Below are 16,564 nucleotides of genomic sequence, written 5' to 3' on the forward strand. Positions count from 1 at the left end.
CACCTACCACCAGCACACAATGGAAAATGCCTCCGAGTCAGGATTTTCCACATCTGTTTAATAAGAAGCACACAGTGCTACCAGGTGCTGGTAGGACACTGGCCAACGGGAAGGCCAGCTCCCCGCTCCCAGGGCAGAACCGGTGTTGGCAACAGCCATCCCTTCATGCAACCAGCAAACCCCAGTGCAACCTGGAAATGGGGAGGTGCCGCGCCTTCACCTTCGCCATGTCTTACATCAAAGCTGGAGCGCAGCAGGAACCACACATACACTATCACTATAGTTATGATCCAGCAGGTAGCTCCCCTCTGCCCTAGCTGCTGCCAAGGGCTCTGGGTTCCTGTCCCCAGAAGGCTCCCAAGCCAGCACTAAGGAGGGAGTGGAGTGGTAACGGCAGAGCAGGAGAGGACCAAGGAGGCATCCATATGGCTGGGCAGAGAAGTGAGGATAAGGCGGTAGTTCTCCACAGTGAACAAGAGGCAGCTCAGTCTCCAGGTGGGCGGTGCAACAGAGCACAAAAGCCCCCCTTCAGACAGGCAACGTTGGTGAGGTGGCCAGTTCCTCGGCGCCCCCTTCAGAGGGCTCCCCGTGCTGACTGCAGGCCGCCCCTTTGCCAAGCAAGCGCCCACCCTCCTCTTCCTCGCTGTCCTCGCCCGCAGCCTCTTCCTCGTCTTGGCCTCGGCCCACCTCGATCCCGGAGTCCCCAGTCAGGCGCCGGTGCCGCGCGTAGCTACTTTCTTCTCGGGCGTCGGGCCCCTCGGAGAGGCGCCGCGAGTCGCTTCCGAAGAGCTCCACGTCTGAAGAGAAGAGGGCCTGCTTGTGGGAAGCGGCCGCCCGCTCCCAGCCGTCCCGCACGGGGCGGCCGCAGCTGCCCTCGGCCTCCCGTTCGCTGGGGCTGGTAGCCGACAAGGAGGTGCTGCCGGGGGAGGTCAGGCAGCTCGACTCGCAGGAGCAACTGGTGCAGTTCTCGGAGCTGCCGCTCAGCGTCAAGGTGCTGGAGCCCCCGAGGACGGCGGCGGCGCTGCTGCTGTAGGGGGGCGGCGGCGTGGCGGGGCGCCGGGCCACCTCCTCGTAGGCCGGCAGCTTGAAGGAGGCCAGCATCCCTGCAAGGGAGGAGAGGCGAGGAGCTCAGGGCCGGGAAAGTCGGGCGGGCCACCCCTCCTGGGCGCGCAGGGCGGGCCACTCACGGAGCTCCCCCGCGGAGGGCGGGTAGTTGCAGGCACCGTGGTAGGCAATGAGGTTGATCTCGCGCTGCCGCTGCTGCTGCTGCAGGCGCAACTTGGCGCGGCGGTGCCGGTAGGCGCAGCAACAGCTGAACAGGATCAGGACCGTCCAGAGCAGCCAGAACCCTGCGGGAGGGACAGGCGGTCAGCCGGGCGCAGAGACGATGCCGCCCCCGCCGCCCCGTCCCCCACCCCCCCGCTTACACCAGAGCTCGTAGTAGTAGATGCAACAGCCGGTCTCGCCGCAGCAGTGGCCCGTCTCGCACACGTACGGCTGGCTCTTCACGCCGGGACAGAGCTCGCGGGCCTGCCGGGATACAGCAGCACCGTCAGCCCCGCCCATCTCCCCCTGCCCCCCCCCGTCTCCCCCCGCCCGCCGCGCCTCACCTGTCGCTCCCGGCCCAGCAGCGCCGCCCCGCCCCACCCGGACTGCGCCTCCCTGCCCGACGGAGGCGGCCGCGGCACTTCCATGGCGGCCCTACGGTCGGCCCGGACGGCGGCCCGCCTCCGCCCACGCGTCCATCCCGCCCCGTCGCCCCCCTCGCCTCGTCGCCCGGGCCGCCGCTGCCGCCATAGTTCCCGGCGCTGCCCCCGCCCCGCCGCCGCCCGCCGCCAATGGCCTTCTCCCGGGGGCCGGTCCCCAATCGGCTACGCGGCGACCTTGCCCGCCACCCAATCAGACGTCGCCTTCGCCCCTAACAACAGCAGACAAAGGCGAGCGGAGGGCCCGCCCCGCGGACGGCTGACCACCCTGCGCCACTCGGATCCGGCTCCGCCCTCCGGCGCCGAGGACTGGGCTGGCCCTAGGAAGATTGACGTGCGCATCGGCCATCCGGTTGGAGAAGTGGCAGCCGACCTCTTGCGGACCAATAGGAAGGGAGGGATGCGCAGGCCACTCCGTGACGAGGAGGGAAGGCAAGACTTCTGGCTGCCGCCACTTCCGGGCCCTCTGGCCTGGGGGCTCCTTGAGCGGCCCCGGGGGAGCCTCAAGATGCCCCCGCCGAGCGTCAGAGGCCGCCTCTTCGTTTCCAGCCTTGCTGCCACATACCAGGAGGCCGGCTTTGTTTCATCCCTCCAAGGGACCTTCTAGGACTGGCTCGTCAATGCACGTTTCGCAAAGTCGCCCTTTATCTCTGGATTTCAATCAGGTGGTTGGTGCGTTGTTGCAGTTCGATACAAGCCAGCCAAGATCCCCTTTGGCGTTAAACCATCTGCTCAGTCTGACGCCAGTTTTCCTCTTGGAGCGGGCTAGCTGCCTTCCCATGGAGCTTAACCTTCTGGGCACATTAACAAGCTCAATGCGGGGAACGTGAAGCTCTTCCGGCATATTGGTTCGGTAGAGTTGCCCTTTAACATGCTTGGCTATAGGCGTCCTCCTCAGACGACACTGCCCTTTTCTTGTCCGTGTTTACTATGCTGCACATAATGCAAACTGCCTAAATACGTTTTTTGCATTAAAACAGGCTGACTGAGATTGAAAATGCCTGTGATGGTAATTTATATTTCACATTTCTAAACCAACCGTATCCCGTGGGACAAATATTCTGCTTGTGAAATCACTACATTCCATAAGTGACTTCTAACTTCTCAGGCAGGGCTGTCAAACTTGATTTCACTGAGGGCCACATCAGGGTTGTTTGAGGGGGGGCGGAGGGGCCATGGCCAGCTCGATGTCACACATCAAGGCTTCATTTTGGCCACATCGGCCTCCTGCAGCCGTCTGCCAGCAAAAACAGAGCTGGGGGGGGGTTCTGTTTTTGTTGTCAGAAGGTTGCAGGAAGCTGTCGCAGCGGAAAACAGAGCCTGGCCGAGCCACGTGAGGTCTTCCTGAGCTCCGTTTTTGTTGTCAGAGGGCTGGAGGCCGTCGCGGCTGCAAATGAAGCCTGGGCAGGGGGTGCGTGGCCCTCCCAAGCTCTGTTTTCGTTAGCATAGATGTCTCTGAGGCTGGTCCTTTGCTGTTTCCAGGGCGGGCCAGTGAGTGAATCTATGCATCCCGTGGGCCGGATCTGGGCCCTGGACCTTGAGTTTGACACCCTTGTTCTAAGGGATACAAATAATTATGTCCATGTCTTTTTCATTTTCCTATTTATAAAAATATATTAAGTCATACAACAAAAGTATCTATGGAGATTCTTTGTCATCCAGATCTTGTTTGTTCATGGTGCTTTTTCAAAAGGCAACCATTCATTCAGAACTGAAGAAGCTTCTTGGGTGAGAAGTGAAACATCTTTAAACAAAAACAAAGTCCTGTTGCCTTTTGAAAAAGCACCTTTGGGGCAGGGGTGAAATCTAAAAATTTTCTCTACCGGTTCTGTGGGCGTGGCTTAATTGGTGGGCGTGGCTTGGTCAGATTGCTGGGTGGGCGTGGCCAATAACAATAAATAATAAAAATAAACAAAAGTATAAAAAAACAATGAGGTACCAAAAACCAACTTTCACACTTTACACACACAACACAAATGACTCACACACAATGTAAAAGCAGCTGCACTTCACACTGCTACAAAAAGCTCAAAAACCAACTTTCACACATTACACATACACAACACAACTGACTCACACACAATGTAAAAGCAGCTGCACTTCACACAGCCACAAAAAGCTCAAAAACCAACTTTCACACTTTACACACACACACAATGCCACATACAACTTTCTGAGATTTTGTGTTTGTGTAGTTAGAGTGAAACACTACAGAAACACACCAAATCCCAGAAAGCTGCACAAATATTTTATTTTATTATTTTATTTTATTGTGGACTTCAATTCCCAGAGTTCCTCAGCCAGACAGCATTAATCACTCAGTGGTGAAATAGATTAGCTCAGTTTAGATTAGTTCAGTCTAATGCTAAAAGCAAAACATGGGCTTTCCGGCTGTGAGAAAAGCCATGAGGTTGATCAGTAATCAGGTAAGTGGCTTAGACTCTTTTAAAAGGAAGTTTTCTACATGTTTTCTACAGAAAACATGTTTTTTAAGGTTCTGCTGATGAGGAACTCAGGTGAGATCCCCAGAGTAGCCTTTAATTTTATTTATTTTTAAGTTTAAAGGCTGCCGATCTCAGCTGAGGGGCGGGATCCTCAAAGGCTTTTTTTTACTTTTAAAGGCAGGTTTCGGCTGAAGCAAAACCTTCTTTTAAAAGTAAAAAAAAACCCTCTGCTGATGGTGCAGCTCAGCAGACAGGGGGGGCGGGGCCAGGGATTTTTGCTACCGGTCCTCCGAACCAGCAGCCGCCATCGCTACTGGATCGCATGATCTGGTCCGATCCGGGAGCATTTCACCCCTGCTTTGGGGCAATAAAAACACTGATCTACGCACTATGGAATTAAGAATAGTGGGGGGTTGTTTCAGTTTCAACTTTTTTTCTTCCAATCATGTCCAATTCTCTGAGACTGCCTGATCAAAATCCCTGCAGTCTTCCTGATGTTTTTCAGAAGTGTTTGCAAGAACCTCTTAGGCTTGAGAAAGTGACTAGCCCACTTGGCTTTCTGCCTAAGGCAGGATTAGAACTGGCAGTTGCCCGGTTCTACTCCGATGCCTTAGCTGCTGACCTAAACTGGTATAGTATAGGTTTCAATTTATTTCAGAGTATAGGGGTTCTTTGGGAAAAGTGAAGGTAATTTCCATCAGGAATCCTGAACAGCCAGATCTTGACATTTCTTGGAAATGAAAAGGCCACTCTTACCAGTGGGTCAGGTTTACACTACCCCTCCCCAGAGAATGCCTGCTCCAACCCAGTGGTGGGTTTCTACTGGTTCACCCCGGTTCAGGAAAACCGGTAGTGGCGGCAGTAGGAGGCTCCACCCACCCACCCAGACGTCATCACGCTCTGCATGTGCAGAAGGTTCTGTGCATGCACAGAAGCGCCATGTGCAAGCGAAGCAAGCACACACGGACTCTCCCAGTCCGAACTGATAGGGAAGGTAAGTGGAACCCACTACTGCTCCAACCACTTCATCCTCCTGCCTCCCTTGATTGGAGAGGAGACTTAGCTGGCAACCTCTACCCCAAGCAAGATAGGGCATAATGGGGAATTAGCAGTGCCTTAAATTGCTCTTGGAAATTAACTGGCAGTGGACCAGTAACATGGCAAGACAATGCAGTTCCCGCAGTCAAGGGAAGGAAGGGAGAGGGCAAGTTCAAAAACAAGTTACACCACCACTCCAGGTGATCTGAACGTCTCTTGTTCCAGGAATGGCTGCAATCAACACACAAGGAATCTGGGACAAAGCCTTTCTGACCAGAGCACCTAATTATTCCATCAGCACAAGCCTCAAGACCAGGAGGGTCCCAAGTTGAGGCGGAGACATAAACCTACCCAGAGACAAAGTTGTGCTATTGCAAATGCAGGATTCTGAGTAAACCTTCCATGTTTCAGTCTGAACCCTCTTTCCCCCATCCACACATTCCTGCCCCTTGGCCCTGAACACATAACCAGTTGTCACTGGCATTCAGGTGACCCTCCCACCAACCGCATGGATTGCCTCATTCTCCCCAGCTTTGGGCAACAATTCAGGGAGAGGATTAGTACATGGGGCACCCCAAACTCAACCTTTCCTTCCCCATAACCACACTGGCATCTTCATGGGCAACCCAGGAACCACACTCAACGGCACCCACAGGGCTGAGGGTCCTCTCACCCAAAGCCCTCACAAGACAGAAACCACTACTTGAAATCACTTACAGATTCTGGCCAGTCCCAGCAATGCTAGGCTAAGCGGCTGGGCAGTACCAAGGGCAGGGGGAAAGTAGATGGACCTGCAGCCACTGCAACTGGTAGCTTCTCTGAAATCACTTGCCAAAATCTCTCTTAAACCTTCCCAGTTTCTCCTTGGAGAGCTCCCTGGTAGAAAAAACTGAGGAACAAGGAGCCCATCTGGGTTTCTCAAGTTAGTTTCAGGGTATCTTTAATGTGACAATAAATCAATTTTCCTGCCTGACTTAGTGAAGACCTGCCAGCAACCAGCCACTTTTCTCTGCATCCTATACAAATGACAAAGAGTACTGCTGCTTCCATCAGTCTTGAGAAGCAGCAACCCCCAGAAAGGCAAGAAATAATGCCTGTCAACACTGGCACCATCTTCCAAGTCCCTACACACACACACACACACACACACACCATGGTCCTGTCCTCTCCTCCCCACTGCAGCTCATGGGGAACAGAGCCCTCCATTTCCAACACGGTCACTGCAGCAAGAAGAGCTGTCCAAGGGGCTCGCATTGTGCACAGCCAGAGATGTGCTTGTTGCTAAATTGGCTGCCGTACAGATCCCAAGGCTGTTTGGACACCACATCTTGCCCCTCTGCCCACAGCCACCTGGGAACAGGGCTGGCACGCCCCTTCCAGACCACAGAGGCCTTTAGGGTGATGGCTGGGCACCAACAGTCCACCAGAGTGCCTATGCTGGCACCTCCTGAAGCAGCAGGTTCTTTTTGTAACAATCCAAGCTACAAAGAGGGATCCCAGTGCGGGAACAGGAGTACCGCTTGAGGTTGGGACAGCCGATAACCCCACATGGCATGGGGAGAGGCACTACCCTCGGGAGGGAGGGCAACATGGGCAGGGAAGTTCCTGGTGGGAAGGAGACGGTGATTCCAGAAGCAGCACTGCGGTAGCTCACTGTGGGGACTGCCGAGCTTTTGGCCTTGCGCTCACGCAGCGTCTTCACTTTGGCCTTGCTGGTCTTGGTGAGGCGCTCAATGGTTTGATTCTTGTTTTCCTCGGCCTTTTTAGCAGCTTGGAGCCGCCGCTTACGAGCCCGTTCTTCTCGCTTCACCAGCATCTCCTCTGTCAGCTCCTTGGCCTTGTATCCCATGGGCAGCTCCAGCAAGGGCTGACTCTGCTGTTTGTGCAAGAGGGCTTTCTGTGGACAGAAAGAGGAGAAGGGATGGCTGACAACACCCATCTAGATGCAGAGGCAAGAGGAAGGCCTCAGTGCCTTATGGCATCACTAACAGCCAGGAGGTACCAGAGAAATTATGCTATCCCAACAAAGGGCCTTCCCTAATGCCATCTTGATATGGGAGAGATCCTCCTTGGCTACACACCCTACATCCTCCTCTCTGGACCCAACCCAGGTTGAATGCCCCCTCTGCTCTTAGAAGTGGCAACTAGGATTATGGGGCTGAGGAGGGGTATAGATCAAATGTAGACAGGAAGGTCCTGAAGTTCAGAAGGAAGGAGGCTGACTTTCCACCTGGCATGACTGTAGAAGAGACACCTGCCTGGCTGCTAGGAAGACATTTAGCCGAGTAAAGTAGCTGGGGACTCCTAAGATCCTCTTTCCTTCCCCCATCTGAGCTCACTGATGCTGCCGTGGATAAAGGGTTTCTTCATTGCTCAGTGGTCTTCTTGGCCACAGGAAATTCTTGCATTAGGCCTAGTTCCTCACCTGCCGGGCAGTGAGCAGGGACTCATCCACCTCTTTTTTCAGTTCCCCGTTGTCATCCAGCTCCCCACGCTCCAGGGCATCCAGCCACCGCTGCTCCTCTTCTTCCTCCCGTGCTGGGAAGCCCATTTCTGGATCAAGTTCTGGCAACGGGGATGGCTCCAGGTTGCTGTCTTCATCTGCGGAGAGAAGAGGATTCAGCTTGAGTCTGGCCAGGGAGATGAACACCTTCTTTTTTGATGCTAATTTGTATGTTGGCATTTAATTCAGCATATGCGGGATGAGTACCAAAGAATAAGGAGATGTCAAGATGGCAGCAAACCTTTGAGAAAGTTTATTAAGAAAACAACAGCATTGGTAAGTCTTCCTCTATCAGCTGCAACGAGCAATAACAATCTATGGAATTCTACTCTAAAAGGGGTTGTTTTCATTGGGAAAATTATACAGCCCTTCAATCCCCCCCCCTTTCAACTCTCACAGCTCTTTGGTTTTAGGTATTAGACAATGGCCACATACTGTGAGGACGAAGAGGCACCTGCTAGGACAAAAGCGGGAAATAATTATCTGACTGGGGTTAGACCTGGAAGCTTGTCTGGCAGCTCTCCAGAGTAAATAGGAAGAGCTGGCGTGGCTAAGCAATCACTCTGGATGGAAAGAAGGGACCCGCTGCTTGTACTCCTTCCCACCCAAAGAATGTTCAGAGCCGGTGCCGCTCACCCAGCCACGCCCGGTACTGTTCGATGGGCACGCCTTCCATGGGCTCCTCCTCGTCGTCTGCCCCCATCAGTGGGGAGGGGGAGCGGGGCCTCTCGGGGATCACGCTGAAGGTTGGGACACTGGAGGGAGAAGAGCAGGGGGGGGCTTCGAGCGGGGCGTGGCAGAAGCGGCCGGTTAGCTCAGCCCCGGAGGGCCCCCGGGGGAAGCAAAGGTGCCCCCTCCCTCCCCCGGCCACCGACCGCGGGCCAGGCCGGGCGACAGCCGGCAGGGAAGAGGCGCCCGCCTACCTCTTGGTGCCCAGGATCTGACCGCCCAGCTTGATCTTGAGCTTCAGCTGCGGCTTGGGCAGGGCGACTGCGGGGTCCAGGCCGGGCTCCTCTCGGTGGTGCCGCTTCTTGTGCTTCTTTTTGTGCTTCTTGTGCTTCTTCTTGTGGGCGCCGTGCCCGCCCGGATCCTCCGCCGCCGCTGCCGCCTCGCCTGCCAAGAACGAGCCGCTCAGGTCCCCGCCAGGCAGCGGCGCCCCCGGCCGGCCGCCCCGCCGGGCCCCGCTTACCCCGCCGGCCGCCCTCCATCCTGCCGCCCGCGGCCTCCGCGCGACGCCACGCCTTGCTCATCCTTGGCCGCCGGCGGGAGCGCCGCCGTTCCTCTTCCCCCGGAAGGAACCGGAGCCGGAAGTTCAAGGCAGGCGGCCCCGCCCGCCAGGGGTGACGCGGCGCAGGCGCCTCAGTGGCCGTGGGTTACGGCCGTCTCTCCTCCGGGTGCGGCCGACGAGCGGCTGGCACCCCGCTTCAGCCCCCAAGGAGGTCGAGACAGCGGAGACGGGAGGCGCAGAGGGAGAGGCCCCGCGGGGCAGCTCGATCGGTTTCGCAGCTCCAGCCACTTCAAGCAGGGTTGGCCTTCAACTCCCAGAATTCCCAGCGGGCCGCGGGAGTCGCAACCTGGAATCGCCGGAAACCGCCGATCGAGACGGCGGCCAATTAGGGACAAAAGCGAGTAATCGCGCAGCGTCCGTGGCTTCTGCACGGGGGATGGGGTGAATCCTTCCCGTCCCCGAGCGGGAGAGAGGAGCACCCGGCGGGGCAGGGCGGGGGCGGAAAACCGGCCGCGCTGCTCCCAGGGACGCGCCTTAGTCCTCCGGCAGACGGGCCCCGCCCCCCGTTCTCCCCAGTTAGGCCTGCATACGGCGGACGAGGGCGGAGGCCCCTCGGCCGCTTCCCCGTCAGGAGCTAAAGGGAGCCCGGTTTGTGGATCGCCGCTGCGCAGTGACCCTCAGGTCGCTCCTCATAACCAGGCCCGGCAAAAGGCGGGCGCCTCTTTGGGTCTCCGGCAGCGGTTCCTGCTCTGCGTGTGGTGGGTGGGGGTGCACACGGTGGCCACTCCTAGCCCCCCCCGTGCGTGCGCGCGCAGTCTTCCTGGAGGAAGCGCAGAGCCTGCCTTGAGCTCAGCATCGAGCCCAGCCTGGGCGCTTCAGGGACCATCAACAATCCAGCTGTCAGGACGGCCACGATGCGCTGAACTAAGGGAGGGCAGGGCTTCGGAGGGCCGCTTTTCTTAGCTGCTTGACACGCTCCTCCTGTCAAATGAGAATCAGAAATGTCACTTTTGACATCCCTTTCGAGGAGGTGCAAAGGGGGAACCCTTGCTCAATTTCCAATGCAAGAGGAACACAATACACAGCGCACTCCCTCTTCGCTTCTCAATGTTGTTATGCTGCAGCCTAATTCTAAGTCGTTGAAATTCATATTTTTTTTCTCATTAATCTACACTGGTACCCCATAATGACAAAGTGAAAACAATTTTAGAAATGTCTGTAAAATTTATTAAAAAGAAAAAAACTTGAAATATCGCATTGGCATAAGTATTCAGACCCTTCACTCAGTACTTTGTTGAAGAAATCTTTGGCAACAATTACAGCCTGGAGTCATTTTGGGTATGATGCAACAAGCTTTGCACACCTGGATTGGGGGATTTTCTGCCAATCTTTGCAAATTGTCTCAGTCAGATTGAATGGCTACTGCTGGTGGACGGCCATTTTCAGTCTTTCCAGAGATGTTCCATAGGGTTGAGGTCAGGGCTCTGGCTGGGCCACTCTAGGACATTCACAGTTGTCCCTAAGCCACTCATGGGTTGTCTTGACTGTGTGCTTAGGATCCTCGTATTCGAAAATGACTCTTTGGCCCAGTATGAGGTCCTCAGCGCTGTGGAACAGGTCTTTATTGAGGATATTCCTGTACTTTGCTGCTTTTAACTTTCCCTCCATCCTGACCAGTCTCCCAGCCCCCAGGGCATGAAGCTGCCACCACCAAGCTTCACTGTTGGGATGATGATATTGGGCAGGTGATGAGCGGTGCCTGGTTTCCTCAAAACAACATTTAAAATTGAGGCCAAACAGTTCAATCTTGGTTTCATCAGACCAGAGAATCTTGTTCTTCACAGTCTGAGAGTTCTTCAGGTGCTTTTATGCAAACTCCAAGCGGCCTTTCATGTATTTTGCACAGAAGAGAAGGTTCCATCTAGCCACTCTTCATAAAGCCCAGATTGGTGGATTGCTGCAGTGATGGTTGTCTTTCTGGAACTCTGTCCCATCTCCACACAGGATCTCTGGAGCTCAGTCAGAGTGACATCGGGTTCTTGGTCACCTCTTTTACTAAGGCCCTTCTCTCCCGATTGCTGAGTTTGACTGAGTGACCAGCTCTTGGAAGAGTCCTTGTTGTGCCAAATGAATTATGGAGGACACTGTGCTCCAGTGCAGCAGAAATTTCATTTTAGCCTTCCCCAGATCTGTGCCTTGCAGTAATCCTATCTCTGAGCTCTGCAGGCAGTTCCTCCAGCCCAATTTCTTTATGAACTCTGGTGTCTCTGCCTGAGCTTATCCAGAGGGCACCTAATGTGGCACTGCCTGGATGCAGGTCTGCCCAAGGGAATGCCGGTGCTTAGGGGAGGATTCATCATATTTGGCTAGTGGAATTTTCTGCCATGAGGCTTCGTCCTGCTGGCATTGACAGGCAAGCAGAGAGAACGTGTCCTTTGGAACATGAGGGTAGTCAGCACAAGGTGGGCTATTCCTCCCTTCCTCCCGAATGCTCTTAAAAATGGGATCTGATTGCTCAAGGGATAATCTGAAATGGAGAGAGATTGGTCTGGACAGAGAGGAAGAGCAGACCAGGCTTTTGGCAACTGAGCCAGCTGGCTAGTTAGGACTTACCCAGCAGCAGCTGGACAGCTAAAGCAGGGTCTCCCAAAGTATCTCAGAGTTTTTGCTCTTGCTTATTTGGATATTCTCCCATTGGCCATCCTGGAAAATGTTGTACCTTGATGAACGTATCTTTTCTTTTATGTACACTGAGACCATATGCACCAAGACAAATTCCTTGTGTGGCCAATCACACTTGGCCAATAAAAAATTCTATTCTATTCTATTCTATTCTATTCTATTCTATTCTATTCTATTTTATGGAGGTGGATATAAGAAAATTCCCCATCGGAAATGTCTGCCTACCTGTGGAAGTTCTTGTCCGTGAAATTTTCTACTGTGGTGTCAACACACACTTAGATCTGTGATGTGCAAAATTCCAGATGCTTCAGATGGCATCTGTCTAAAATATTTTCTTGAAGATAAGGATTCAAAAATCACGTGGCACATAGAAAAATATGAAAGGCATGTTGAATGCAGAGGAGAATCAAATGTAGCAAGATAAGGGATTTTAGGAAGGTGTTTATCAATAATGATTTGTTGTTAGTTGCAAAGTTGCGTCCGACCCATCGCAACCCCATGGACAACATCCCTCCAGGCCTTCCTCTCCTCTACCATCCCCTGGAGTCCATTTAAGCTCACGCCAACTGCTTCAGTGACTCCATCCTGGCACCTCGTTCTCTGCCTTTTCCTTCTTTTGCCCCCAATCGTTCCCAGCATTAGGCTCTTCTCCAGTGAGTCCTTCCTTCTCATTAGGTGGCCAAAGTATTTCAGTTTCATCTTCAGGATCTGGCCTTCTAAAGAGCAGTCAGGGTTGATCTCCTCTAGGACTGACTTGTTTGTTCGCCATGCAGTCCAAGGGACTCGCAGGAGTCTTCTCCAGAACCAGAGTTCAAAGGCCTCGATTCTTTGGCGCTCAGCCTTTCTTATGGTCCAACCTTCACAGCCATACATTGCAACTGGGAAAACCACAGCCTTGACCATACGCACTTTTGTTGGCAGGGTGATGTCTCTGCTTTTTAGTATGCTGTCTAGATTTGCCACAGCTTTCCTCCCTAGGAGCAAGTGTCATTTAATTTCTTGGCTGCAATCCCCATCTGTGGTGATCTTGGAGCCCAGGAAAATAAAATCTGTCACTACCTCCATTTCTTCCCCATCTATTTGCCAGGAATTAAGAGGGCCGGATGCCATGATCTTAGTTTCCTTAATGTTGAGTTTCAAGCCAACTTTTGCACTCCTTCTTCACCCACATCAAGAGGCTCTTTAGTTCCTTTTCAATTTCTGCCATTAGAGTGGTATCATCTGCACATCTGAGGTTGTTGATATTACTTCCCAGCAATCTTAATCCCAACTTTTGATTCATCTAGCCCTGCCTTTCTCATGATGTACTCTGCATATAAGTTAAATAGGCAGGACGACAGTATACAGCCGTGATGGCGAACCTACGGCATGCATGCCAGAGGTGGCACACAGCGCCCTCTCTGATGGCATGCGAGCCGTCACCCAATTTCAGCTCCACTGCGCATGCGTGCATGTTTCCCGCCGTCCAGCTGGTCTTTGGGTCTCTGCCACACATGCACAGGGTGCAGGAGACATGCAGGGGGGGCGTGTGCCTACACGGGGAGCAGGGCGCATGTGGAGGGCGCACGTATGCACAGGGATGGGATGCATCTGCGGGGGACACACGCACATTGCATTTTGGGGGTGCTTTGGGCACTCGGTCCAGAAAAGGTTAGTGTTCTGTTTCCCTTCCCCCAATACTCCCAGCAAAGAGTCCGTCAGAGGCCTTCCTTTTTTTTCCTTTTATTTACATAGATACATGTCCTGGCCACGTCTACCCACGGGCCTGCCAAGTTTCTGGAGATAACGAGGAAATTATAGATAAGGCCAGAATTACTCACGAATATATTCTTCCCTCCATGAAATAGTTAGCTCGCGCCAAATTCATTGCTTTGTCCAAGACAAAAAACCAGGAAGTCCCGCCTCCTATTTATAGTCTCTGCAGATGTCACTGCATGACAATTATGACTTGGCTTTGTCCCAACTCTTCCGCTGCTGCGCACGTCGATCAAGTCTTCGTAATCTTGCGTCACTCCAAAACTGCTCTTGGGGCGTTGCCAAATCAGAAGAAGGCCCGGGAGAATCAGGCCGTGCCGGCCCCTCCTCCTCCCTTTGAGTGGGTGCCAGGGAGGGAGAGGGCTCAAGAGAAACAGGGCTTGCCAGGTCTTCTCCCTCATTTTCTGAATCATCCGAGTCCAGGAGTCTGGGTCCAGGAACCTGGGTCACAACAGTTAGCCATCACTGGTATACAGCCTTGCCGGTTAATGATGCATTGTAATAAATGTGTTGAAAGGGTATAGAGCTTCCCAATCAATAGGTCTTAATCTTAAGTATTCCAGGATTTCAAATGTTAAAAATCTGGTAATATATTAAAATAGTATTTAAGGATCTAAGCATTACATTAAATCAAGCATTTTATAGATCCAGCATCTTATCAAGTTAGTTGAATCATTTTTTTATTCTTAACCTATTTTGGCTATTTTTCTACTTCCAGTTGTCTTACAGCACATGTTTTATCATCTTACAGAAACTCTTTGTATTTTGATGTAGGTATATTTTATTCATCATTGACTGCCATAAAGGCCGTTCATTCACATAGTGGTAGGGTTGGAATAGACAGTTTCCAGCACTATCTGGCAAACAGCTACAGCCAGCTTTTCTTTGGGCACTGTCAAGCAGGCATGCACAAAGGGCCACCAGGAGCATTTCTTGCTTACATGGTTACAAAAATTCTAGAAGAATTAATCTGGATAGAGGGGGGAAACGGGAAAGAGACGCACAATCTGTTTTTATTTCATGTTTACTTGTAACACGTAAAAGAGGAAGCCCCGAGTCATTTTGGTGCCAAGTGAAAATGCATGTTAAAACAAGCAGAATTCCAACTTCCTGAAGTCTGTGCTTTGTGCTCTGAAGCACTCCCTATTCCCCAGCTAGTGAAGTCACCAGCTGGATCATCTGAGCCTGGCATCCTAGAATACAAGCAGATGCATTATGAACCACACAATGGATCAACGCAGGGCAGAAACAGCTGGGGGGGTCAGTGGGGGCAAAAGTGCTTGGCCAAGAGAGGTCCGAGCTGGGACAGCTGTCCTCATGGACAGTCACAGGAATCAATGATCAGGTTTAAGAGGAGGCAGTTCCTTCTGCTCTGACAAAAGGCCTGGCATGTTTCTCCTGTGCTGGCCATCATCCCTGTGAGAGGAAGGCCCCTGGCTAGCATTCTGCCCTTTCTGGTGTGAGACACAAAGGTGGTGTCTGCCCCTCCCCCACGAGGCAGCACTCTTGTGAGGATAAAGAAGCACAGGCCTTGCTCCAGAGGGCAGGCTGAAAAGCACACCTGGAGTTTCCAGAGCTTGTAATAGGCACCCTCACAAAATGGCTGTCACAACACAAAGCTCCATGGCTCAAAGGAGCAAGGTTGCCTCTGTGCTGCTGAGGCTTTCTTCCCCGTCAGCCGACTGCTCTTTCTCTGGCCTGGGAATGTCTGCCCCTTCTGCTGGGGTGGGGGGTGGTGATGGTGGTGGTGGTGGGGATACCTCCAGTCCCAGGAGCATTCTGAGAAACAAGGATTCTGCACAAACCCCAAAGAATTTCATTTGAAAAATCAGATTGGGCGCAGAAGGAGCCCTGAAGCTTCCCTGGAGATCTCAGCTCTGGCCATCCTGGCTCCGTTTTTCGGACCCCCACATACCCCAGTCAGGCTGCAGCAGTGGACAGGTTCCCCCTCCCCCACCGCCGAAGAATTTAAGCTGCTCCTGACTGGGAGGAAACCACCCAGAAAGCAGCACCCTTTTTCCTCATTGCGCCCCTCTGGTGTGAGGCAGCTAAGATCAAGTTGTGGCAAGCATGTCCCCCCTTCTCCCCCCACCTTGGGCCCAGATGTTTCCCAACAGGAGGAACTTTCCCAACTCAGCCCAGGCCGAGAGGGAAGGTGCAGCCGCATTCCCTGTACCTGCCTGAGTGGTGTGGGCGAGCCCAGCCCTTCCCTCCCAGGTGCTTTCTTTCCTTGCCTGACATCTGGGAAGGTCTGGCAGGTTTGGAGGGGAAGGGAGGTTTCCGCTTTGAAGGACTTGCCCAACAGAATTAACCCCATTTCTGGCTCTGGGCAATACATTGAACCATTAAGAGGCCACCTGGCAGCTCCACACCAGGCGAGTAGGAAGGGTTGGATAGTCTGCCACCAGGTGGACGAGACAGAGGGCTGATCCAGGACTCACTCCACTGCAGCCTTACTGGAACTCTTACCTGCTATTTTGCTTTCTCCCTCTCCTTTTGCTTCTCCTGTTTTCCCTTTTAGGCACTATTAAGACAACCAGCAGGGCCTCCTTCTCAAGCCACTCCCTTGGTGACCGGAGGCCAAAGGGGTTAAGGTCTCCAGCTTTGGGAATGAAGGCTTCAATTTTAAAGAGTACCCCGACAACTGGGTTGGATATTGTGGGTAAAAGAGGCTGCAATTCCCTGCCTTGATTTTCAGGTTTCCAGATCATCTGATGAATGGGTCCTATCCTGCAAATGTCTAGTTTGGGTATGTCTGATGAAAAGAAGGACTAAGAGTGACATGATAGCAGTGTTCCAATATCTCAGGGGCTGCCACAAAGAAGAGGGAGTCAAACTATTCTCCAAAGCACCTGAGGGTAGGACAAAGAGCAACAGGTGGAAACTAATCAAGGAGAGCAATTTCCTGAAGTTAGAACAATTAATCAGTGGAACAACTTGCCTCCAGAAGTTGTAAATGCTCCAACACTGGAAGTTTTAAAGAAGAGATTGGATAACCATTTGTCTGAAATGGTATAGGGTCTCCTGCCTAAGCAGGGGCTTGGACTCAATAGTGAAATCCAATTTTTTTTTGCTACCGGTTCTGTGGGCTTTGCTTGGTGGGCATGGCAGGAGAAGGATACTGCAAAATCTCCATCCCCACCCCACTCTGGGGCCAGCCAGTGGTGATATTTTCCACAAAATTTTCGAACTACTCAAAATTTCCGCT

At 53.0% G+C, this 16,564-nt stretch overlaps 2 protein-coding genes across 2 annotated transcripts; both read right to left on the reverse strand.

The window, feature by feature from the left end:
• Positions 1-37: 37 nt before the first annotated feature.
• On the reverse strand, positions 38-1,844 carry WBP1 (WW domain binding protein 1). The gene is made up of 4 exons (XM_058192854.1): positions 1,611-1,844; positions 1,428-1,530; positions 1,188-1,349; positions 38-1,103 (listed from the first exon to the last, which is right to left on the reverse strand). Exons 1-4 carry the CDS (start codon positions 1,692-1,694, stop codon positions 529-531), a joined length of 924 nt encoding a protein of 307 aa, XP_058048837.1. The 5' UTR covers positions 1,695-1,844; the 3' UTR covers positions 38-528.
• Positions 1,845-6,111: 4,267 nt separating this feature from the next.
• Positions 6,112-10,161, reverse strand: INO80B (INO80 complex subunit B). The gene is made up of 5 exons (XM_058192450.1): positions 8,881-10,161; positions 8,615-8,804; positions 8,328-8,446; positions 7,614-7,789; positions 6,112-7,085 (listed from the first exon to the last, which is right to left on the reverse strand). The coding sequence occupies exons 1-5, from the start codon at positions 8,939-8,941 to the stop codon at positions 6,621-6,623; spliced, it is 1,011 nt and encodes a 336-aa protein (XP_058048433.1). The 5' UTR covers positions 8,942-10,161; the 3' UTR covers positions 6,112-6,620.
• Between the last annotated feature and the right edge of the window lie 6,403 nt (positions 10,162-16,564).

The sequence above is a fragment of the Ahaetulla prasina genome, chromosome 8, assembly GCF_028640845.1.
Source record: "Ahaetulla prasina isolate Xishuangbanna chromosome 8, ASM2864084v1, whole genome shotgun sequence".
NCBI lineage: Eukaryota > Metazoa > Chordata > Lepidosauria > Squamata > Colubridae > Ahaetulla > Ahaetulla prasina.